This window comes from Diaphorina citri, unplaced genomic scaffold (assembly GCF_000475195.1).
Source record: "Diaphorina citri unplaced genomic scaffold, Diaci psyllid genome assembly version 1.1 scaffold2935, whole genome shotgun sequence".
NCBI classification, from domain to species: Eukaryota; Metazoa; Arthropoda; class Insecta; order Hemiptera; family Psyllidae; genus Diaphorina; species Diaphorina citri.
In genome coordinates this window covers 4,201-13,125 of record NW_007380348.1, presented here as the reverse complement: position 1 = coordinate 13,125, position 8,925 = coordinate 4,201, and the positions used below count along the sequence as shown (strand labels likewise).

General features: G+C 39.6%; 4 protein-coding genes across 5 annotated transcripts in view; 2 read left to right on the top strand and 2 right to left on the bottom strand.

Annotated features, from left to right (window-relative positions):
- The window catches only part of LOC103519778 (protein prenyltransferase alpha subunit repeat-containing protein 1), a gene marked incomplete in the record, with an annotated part of 8,945 nt that extends 7,563 nt beyond the window's left edge, over positions 1–1,382 (bottom strand). Inside the window, 1 exon segment of the mRNA XM_008484863.3 lies at positions 1,118–1,382. Within this exon segment, the coding sequence (XP_008483085.2) occupies positions 1,118–1,194 (77 nt within the window).
- Positions 248–1,119, bottom strand: LOC103519777 (rab-like protein 3). Its single transcript, XM_008484862.3, has one exon. It carries the CDS (start codon positions 976–978, stop codon positions 325–327), a length of 654 nt encoding a protein of 217 aa, XP_008483084.1. The 5' UTR covers positions 979–1,119; the 3' UTR covers positions 248–324.
- Positions 1,383–3,200: 1,818 nt separating the features above from the next.
- LOC103519775 (UPF0729 protein AAEL015238) lies at positions 3,201–3,623 on the top strand. Its single transcript, XM_008484858.2, has one exon. The coding sequence runs from the start codon at positions 3,275–3,277 to the stop codon at positions 3,551–3,553; it is 279 nt and encodes a 92-aa protein (XP_008483080.1). The 5' UTR covers positions 3,201–3,274; the 3' UTR covers positions 3,554–3,623.
- LOC103519776 (exocyst complex component 1) lies at positions 3,571–8,830 on the top strand. Of its 2 annotated transcripts, none has more exons than XM_017448309.2 (5): positions 3,571–3,620; positions 4,721–6,758; positions 7,164–7,349; positions 7,695–7,862; positions 8,513–8,830. In XM_017448309.2, exons 2-5 carry the CDS (start codon positions 4,749–4,751, stop codon positions 8,663–8,665), a joined length of 2,517 nt encoding a protein of 838 aa, XP_017303798.1. In that variant the 5' UTR covers positions 3,571–3,620; positions 4,721–4,748; the 3' UTR covers positions 8,666–8,830. The 2 variants fall into 2 exon arrangements, with proteins under 2 accessions (XP_017303798.1, XP_008483083.1); XM_008484861.2 differs by lacking the exon at positions 3,571–3,620 and adding an exon at positions 4,158–4,453.
- Positions 8,831–8,925: the final 95 nt, after the last annotated feature.

Below are 8,925 nucleotides of genomic sequence, written 5' to 3'. Positions count from 1 at the left end.
TAAGGGGAGAGTAATTTAAAAAAAAAAAAAAAAAAAAAAAAAAGATAAAATAAAATGTAATTTTTGTACTTGTGCAGAAGTCACGTCCGTGGGATATTGCTACCAAAGGAACTGGCACAAATGAGCAGTGACCAGTGTTATTATAGGGTTAGGTTAAACGCAAAAAGGAGTTTTCACATTTAGAGCAGTGATTAGTGTTATTATAGGGTTAGGTTAAATACAAAAAGGAGCTTTCTTTTCCACGGACGTGACTTATGCATAATTACCGTAATTTTATTGTTATAAGGACAATATTGTAAATTGAAGGCTATGATTATGATTATCCTAATCACAATAATACTTTGGTGAACTATACACCCATGAATTATTTTTCTCTGTGTAAAATTTGGCTTGGATAACTTTATCAAAGAAACGAGTCATTTTGACAGCTGCCCCTGTCCCTGCTGCTAAGGATTTTGCCATCAAACAATTCAAAATGATTTCTTCAGCCCCACATTCATCAGCCATGCTTGACACACGGCGTGTGAGGTTTGAGTCCTTCACAAGGTCACATTTTGTACCAATAACAAGAATAGGGATTTTGCTGGTTCCTACAAATGACTCGGGATCAAACTCATCTTGTGAATGGTCAAAGTCATTATGACTGTTCATGACTTCAATGAGCCACTTGCTCAAATTCTCCTGAGACTTTTTATTAGTCAAATCATGCACTAAAATAATACCATGGACACAGTTATAAAACATATTCCGAGTGTTTTGGTAGCAAGGTCTACCACCTATATCCCACAGCTCTATGAAATATGTTTTCTGATCTTGCGTGCCCTCCTTGTATTCATGAAGTTTGACTTCAATGTTGCAGCCTATTGTTGAATTAGCATTGGCAAGACACTCGTTGTGTGATATCAAATGAGTGAGAGATGTTTTACCGACACCTGAATCTCCGAGAATGAGAATTCTAACTTTTTCCAGTAAAGCCATATTTTCCTATGTGCAAACACTAAAATGTGCTATTGGGGCCTTTTCGGGGGTCAAGCATTAGTGTAATATCTACAATTAAAAGTAGCTAGCTTAAACAGATTGGTTTTAGACAATATTATAGACAATTGGGGAGCCTTACAATTCTAAATCCCTTTTGAAGACAGCTTCAATTAAAGAAATGATTCTATCTGCTGCAGGGAAATCTTCTTCTTGCATTCTTCAAATTTGATGCGGTTGAAACTGATTTCTATGGCGACTGGATGGATTGGACTTCAAATCATCTGCTTTTCTTTTCTGAATCCCATTCAACATTCACTTTCCTTGATTTTTAAGATTCTTTGGGAAAAAGATTAGAAAAAGAACTGATAAGGCCACTACATACGCCTATACGCCAAAATAGAGAGAGAGAGAGAGAGAGAGAGAGAGAGAGAGAGAGAGAGAGAGAGGGAGGGAGGGAGGGAGGGAGGGTGAGAGAAGCAATAAATAAGATACCTCAAATTGATAGTGGACGGGATGTTAACCCAATAGTGTTTTTGAAATCATGAATTTCAATTCCATCATTCACAATGTTCATTTATTTATTTACCGTCAGGCTAAGTTAGCTTGGATTGTAGCGCGTCTGCCTTGTAAGCTCTAGGTGCCGGATTCGATTCCCGCCTAGAGCGGATTTTCCTCAACAGATGAAGTTCGTTCTCGGAACGTCCAGCTTTTTCCTGCCTTCCGTCTCTCTTCGCTTTACCTTAGCAGTTACAGTGCCCTCTATCAAACCTCAGATAGATGGAAAGAATGTTCCAATCAAGAAGGTAGTCAAACTCTCGCATTATACCTTCAGTCAAGTGCTGGTAGCGTGAAACAACTTTTGATTATGAGGAATGTGCTGTGCAGTGTGATTGTGAATCGAGATTAAATCACTTATCACCTATTGCTATCCTCATTCCTCAGCACATTGCACATAATCAAAAATCTACGCTTGTAGCCTTACTACTAAGAAGCATTCTAAGTAGGCGTACACGTACACAATGGAGGATCAACCACTGACCCCAGCCTAGTCCCAACTCAAGAGAAAATGGTCTGTGGTTGCTGTTACTTTAATTAGACAGTAAAAATAGGCTACACTCTTGCACAACATGAGCTAGTTAACTTAGTAGAATAAGATCTAAAAGTTGTAAAAGTTTGCTGAAATGATTAAATAAAGACATTCTCGTCCAGTTTCTATGTTGTAAAAGAGAAAGTAACTCAAGTGTTTTCCATATTCCCTCTTGAAGATCCTGAGGACTTGAGCATTTTAATTGTTAATTGTGGGCAGAAATTCCCACAGAAGGAACTAGCTCATGTTGTGCAAGAGTGTAGCCTATTTTTACTGTCTAATTAAAGTAACAGCAATCACAGACCATTTTCTCTTGAGTTGGGACTAGGCTGGGGTCAGTGGTTGATCCTCCATTGTGTACGTGTACGCCTACTTAGAATGCTTCTCTCGGAATGCTCAGTTGGTAATCCTAGTGCTTTTGGGCTATCAGCTCATAACGAGTGGTATCTAGAATTGCACATTAGTACATAGGGAAGTAACTGAAACCTCCCCAAGTCCAAATACAGGTGAACTTACCAAACTCAGGTGAAGTGATCGTTGGTGACAAGTTTGTGGTTCCGTAGAATTGCTGATGCTGACTTGACTGAATGACTGTGATTTTGATGAACTAGTTTAAAATCACCAGAAATACACGGTTTCTCCTGTAAAGTTGACTGACAAAAGATGGGATGATGGGAAATGGGAGAGAAACACGAAATTTTGCTTACGGGAGGGAGAAGAAGGAAGGTCAGGAGGAATTTTTTTTTGTTTACATTTTTTTATCAGCTGTTTTTTTACCGATGAGAAGCTGGCAATAATCTGTTGATAAGCAGATGATAAGCATCTGCCATCTTCACGCATACTGGAAATTTACAAAGCGGGAATTTTTAAAATTATAAAATTTCAACATTTCAAAAAAATGAACCACTCGTTATGAGCTGATAGCCCAAAAGCACTAGGATTACCAACTGAGCATTCCGAGAGAAGCATTCTAAGTAGGCGTACACGTACACAATGGAGGATCAACCACTGACCCCAGCCTAGTCCCAACTCAAGAGAAAATGGTCTGTGGTTGCTGTTACTTTAATTAGACAGTAAAAATAGGCTACACTCTTGCACAACATGAGCTAGTTCCTTCTATACAATTACTCTCAAGAAGTAGTAATAAAATTGTTTTATTGGTAGTGTTTTCATTCATCATCTTTGCTTTTGACAGGATAAATCAAAGGCATGGTGTGTGTTCCCTGTTTCATCATCCCCGCTCTGCTTTTCCTGTGGAGACTGCTTCAGCCTTATATCCGGAGATTTTGGAACCCTATTGATCAGAACAAAGATAAAACACCTGGTGAAAACAACACTGCTGTTGACAAAGAAGCTCCGGAAGGCCTGAAGCTACCGTTTGGCATCACCTGCCCTACTTGTCCAATACGAGGCCCTTGCCCTAAAGTTGAAGAGAAGGAGCCAGTCAAGAGTGCAAGTGACAATTTGAAAGTAGAAAAAGTTGACTGAAAATTTCCTCTAGTTTCTGCAAACACATTATTGTCTGTCTACATTAGTCATAAAGTTTTATTTTAAGGTAAGCAAGTAATTGCAAATGATGCTGTATTTTGAGAATTGAAAAAGAAAAGAAAAAACTCCCATGTACCTATTCTAACTCTCGGGTCTCCAAATAATTAGCTGAGTAGCATTAAAAAAGAAAAAAAAATTTTTTAAAGAGGTTTGACAGAGGGAACTGTAACTGCTATGGTCTTATCGTCTGTATAGCACATTTTAACTTCTCCTAAAACCAAATTCAAAATTTCCCGCATTTTGCCGCGAGTCGACTCACTCCAATGGCTGTGTACTATTGGACGAGAATGTCTTTATTTAATCATTTCAGCAAACTTTTACAACTTTTAGATCTTATTCTACTAAGTTTCTTATAGCACATTTTTTTCTTCTCCTAAAACCAAATTCAAAATTTCCCGCATTTTGCCGCGAGTCGACTCACTCCAATGGCTGTGTACTAAAGGCCCTGTTCACACGATTCAATTTCTCAACACGATTCAATTTCTCAACATCCTCCCACCAAAATATTTGAGACCCCAGACTAAAATATTTTCCCTAGATGGAGACTGCTTCAGCCTTATATCCGGAGATTTTGGAACCCTATTGATCAGAACAAAGATAAAACACCTGGTGAAAACAACACTGCTGTTGACAAAGAAGCTCCGGAAGGCCTGAAGCTACCGTTTGGCATCACCTGCCCTACTTGTCCAATACGAGGCCCTTGCCCTAAAGTTGAAGAGAAGGAGCCAGTCAAGAGTGCAAGTGACAATTTGAAAGTAGAAAAAGTTGACTGAAAATTTCCTCTAGTTTCTGCAAACACATTATTGTCTGTCTACATTAGTCATAAAGTTTTATTTTAAGGTAAGCAAGTAATTGCAAATGATGCTGTATTTTGAGAATTGAAAAAGAAAAGAAAAAACTCCCATGTACCTATTCTAACTCTCGGGTCTCCAAATAATTAGCTGAGTAGCATTAAAAAAGAAAAAAAAAATCAAATTAGGAAAGAGTTGTTTGTATGTATCTCTTTTTGTGATAGAAAAAGAAGAGAAATCTTTATCAAGCTAATGTCTGCAATGGAATATGTTTCAAGCTTAAAAGTAAAATTATTTTATTTTTTATCTCTTCCAGGTACACTTACAGAAATTAACTCATCATCATGGCTACCATACGACATACACTGCAAACTGAGATATTTGAAGCCCTAGATGAGAAGCTTATAGTTTATGCCCATGTCAATAAAGCTTTGAAAAAGAAGAAACCCAGTTTCCTGTGTATATCCATCACAGGAGAACAACCATCGAGTGTGTACATCCACCAAATCAAGAAAACCGAAAAGAATCAATTCAAAAAGAAAAGAACTTGGCCCCTCTCCGAACTGAAATGTGTCGACTGTAAGAACAAGACCAAATATCATCTCGAATTTGACCTTGTGTTTGATAAAGTTTACAAATGGTCTGCTGTGAACTCAGAAGAGAGAAGAATCTTCATCCTTTACCTGTGGAAGGAAACAATGAATCAGCCAATCAAAGAGAAGCCAGAGTTCAAGGACATGCCCATGGATTGGATCAAGGATGGTGTCAGTACAAACGAGAAGGAAGAAATCATTCAGGACTTGAGTGAGAATAATGAGGACTATCAGGTGTTGACGGAGAAAGAAGAGAGTGACCTGGTGAGCCTCATGGAGACATGTGAGTTTGCTATCAGTAATGCAGAAGCGTTTGTAGATATGTTATCCAAAGATTTGAACATATTGGATGGAGAGAATGTGCAAAGTGTACTGGCAAGTGAGGAGCAGGTCACACAACTCATGGGGCAGATAGCTACCTCCCTGGCAGAAGTGGAGAAGGTGGAAGAGCAACTCAACTACTATGATGATATCCTGATTCATATTCGTAACACAATGCAATCCATGGAACATAAGAACACACTCATAGATATTGCTAACAAAAACAACTTGAAACTACTCAGAGAGTTGGAACATTTGATTTCAAGTTTGGAGCTACCACCAGAGTATGAGAATGCGCTGATAGACACAGACTTGACGAGTGCTCAGGGATTGAAACTTGCCATCAAGGCAGCCTCTGCTCTAGAGCGTGTCATGAGAGCAGAGATCCATCCAGCCCTCCTGAGACTGACAGCCGTACAAGATCAGAAGAAACGCTTTGAGAAATGGAAAGTCAAGTTCTCCTACAGCATATCCCGGCATCTGAATAATCTCTTTGTACACCTTGGCAATGATAGTGGGACATGTAAGCCAGACACACTGAGCTTACCCAAGCATGTCACTATACACAAGGAACTCAATGTCTATGCTGAACTCATGCACTGGACGAAGAGTATGGATCAGAGAGCTTACAATGACCTGATCAAAGTGTACATCTCTACTGTAGGGAAACTCTATGAGAGAGACATCAAGATGTTTCTAGAGGATGCCAAGTTAACAATCAGTGGAGGAGCAGCACTCATGGTAGAGGAAACAAGTAAGAATAAGGCTGTCATAGCAAGGAACCCAGGACTACTAGGTGTAGAGCGAGAACAGTGGAGTACTGATGTAGATCCCAAGGAGCGACAGAGGTTTGATCAAGTGTTTGACACTGTACTATCTGAACTAGAACCTGTGTGTCTGAGTGAACAAAACTTCTGTGTACACTTCTTTCAGCTCGACATCCTCAAGAAAGATTCTCAGTTTGAAGGCAACAAGAAAATCGAGAAGCAAATCAACGAAGAGGTTCGGAAAATGATGGCAGATATATTCAGCTGTATCGAACCAGAACTCCTTGGCTTCATAGCCCATCACGAGCGACTGGATAGCATCTATTGTATGTATATCCTCGTACGATTAACCCAGCATGTGATGTCTGCCCAGGACACAGGCTCCTTCCTGAGCAAGAGCTACGGGTCCATCCTAGTACAGGTGAAGCGGAGCTATGACAAATACATGCAGATCCAACTGACTTCTATTCAAGACACAAGGGTTAACAAGAAGAACAAGTGTGGCATACTTCCGTTTGTAGCGAATTTCGAAGAGTTCGCCAGAATGTGTGAGCTTATCTTCAAGAATACTGAGAGGAAGACAGATTTACACAAATGGTATGTGAGACTCGTCAGTGCCATGTTTGAAGTTATCAACAATATTGCTGCTGAACATCCCAAGACACCTGCACAGGTAAGGAAAATGTAATTCAGTATTTGAGCACTAATGGCGAAATGAAAATTCAATTGCGTTATTTTGAGGTGAAATTTTGTAATAGCTTTGCTGAAACAAATTAATACCCTTTTAATAGGGCAGTATAAAACATTACATGAGGTACACGAGAATTGTAGGGCTGCCTGGAAGGGACTGACAAGAAACGCCGACCTTATTTAAATAGGAAAAAGCTAGGAAGAAAAAGAAAACCTATAAATTACTACACAATAACTGATGTATCGGAAACCAAGCAAAATATGCATAAACCATCTAAATCCAAAATAGGTTCTCCGTCCAAAATGACCTTATGACACGTCTCTTCATCTCCTTCATATAAAGTACTATATGCTTAGGTGTTATCTCTGTGTTGTTTTCCCTCCGCAGGTGGTTAAAATGGAAAACTACCATCACCTATTCAGTCTCCTATCCCAGCTGAAGATTACAGTTCTGGATCCCCAACGTAAGGAAGCTAAACAAAAGTATAACGACGCCCTCAAGGGGTATGTCACACAGTACTTTGGTAGACCTCTGGAAAAGCTGAATATATTCTTTGATGGTGTTCAAGCAAAGGTAATGGAATGGAATGTAACGTGTTTCTCCTGTTATTACAGAAATTTGATAGAGGTTTAGTATGTATAACTGCCAAAAAAAAAAAAATAGTGATGGAGGGTTTCACCCTCCGTTTGGCGACAAGCTACCCACCTCCTCACAATATACCTCACTCAGCCTGAGTGAGGTTAGGAAGAAAAGTCCAAATGAATAGTATTTCAAGGGTCGAAGTTTTCTTTTCTTTTTCTCTGATGCTTCAATTTTTGAGTTTATGGGGCAGGGTTAGTCCATTGGTAAAGCGTTGGTTCTCCATACAAAAAGTTTCGAGTTCGATACCCAACATCGACAATATTTTCTGTTCCACAGGTGGCTCAAGGGATCAAGGAGTCTGAAATCTCCTATCAGATGGCATTCAGTAAGCAAGAACTTCGTAAGGTTATCAAGGAGTATCCGAGTCGTGAAGTGAAGAAAGGATTGGAAAATCTGTACAAGAAAGTAGAGAAACATTTGTCCGAAGAAGAAAATCTGTTGCAGGTAAAGTATCCCAACCACTAAAGGCGTTCTCTACCACCTAACCCTCATATCTAGCCTCATGTAAACACCACTGGGGTCCAGTCCAATTGGACAAAATACAGTTTCATACAGCTAGGAATTATATTGAAACTGAAGAACAACAAGAAAGTAGAGAAACATTTGTCCGAAGAAGAAAATCTGTTGCAGGTAAAGTATCCCAACCACTAAAGGCGTTCTCTACCACCTAATCCTCATATCTAGCCTCATGTAAACACCACTCGGGTCCAGTCCCAATTGGACAATATACAGTTTTATACAGCTAGGAATTATATTGAAACTGAAGAACCAACTGGAATATTACTGGACGTCAGTTGTGATTACTACCCTCTAAGCCAGCGATTTCCAACTAGCGGCCCTCGGCCCCGCCATACCATTTTTGTTCCCCGCGAAGCTTTTTGGTTGGGCCCCCCTCGGGCTTCATATTTGCTCTTTTACTATGAGGTGAACCCCCCTGCTCCCCTGTGTATGTGGCCCGCGAAGTACCTGCCAATGTAGCATGTGGCCCGCATACACTTGGAAGTTGGAAAACCCTGCTTTAAGCTAACCAGGCAGGTAATCAATTATTGATAACTTAAATAAAACCCTTCTTATATTATTTAAAACACTTGCAGGTTGTGTGGCGTGCTATGCAAGAGGAATTCATCCTCCAATATAAATCCATTGAGGATCTGATCCAGAGATGTTATCCAGGCTCCATGGTAACCCTGGACTTTACTATCAACGATATTCTCACCTTCTTCTCGGAGATAGCAAGATCTCATTAAGGTCCAAACATAATGGATACATTTCACACCAAAAACCTCTCACTGATGGCCATCAATCTGAATTTAAATAAAGATACATTTCACATTGGATACATTTCACAACTAAAACATCTCTTTGAAGGGCATCTATCTGAATTTAAATAAAGGCCATATTCATGAACAAAATTCCAGCTCTCATTAGCTCGGGACATTTGATGTGACGTCATCGCCAACGGGAGCGTATGCCGTGACGTCAAAGTTCACGATTTACCGGTATTTTT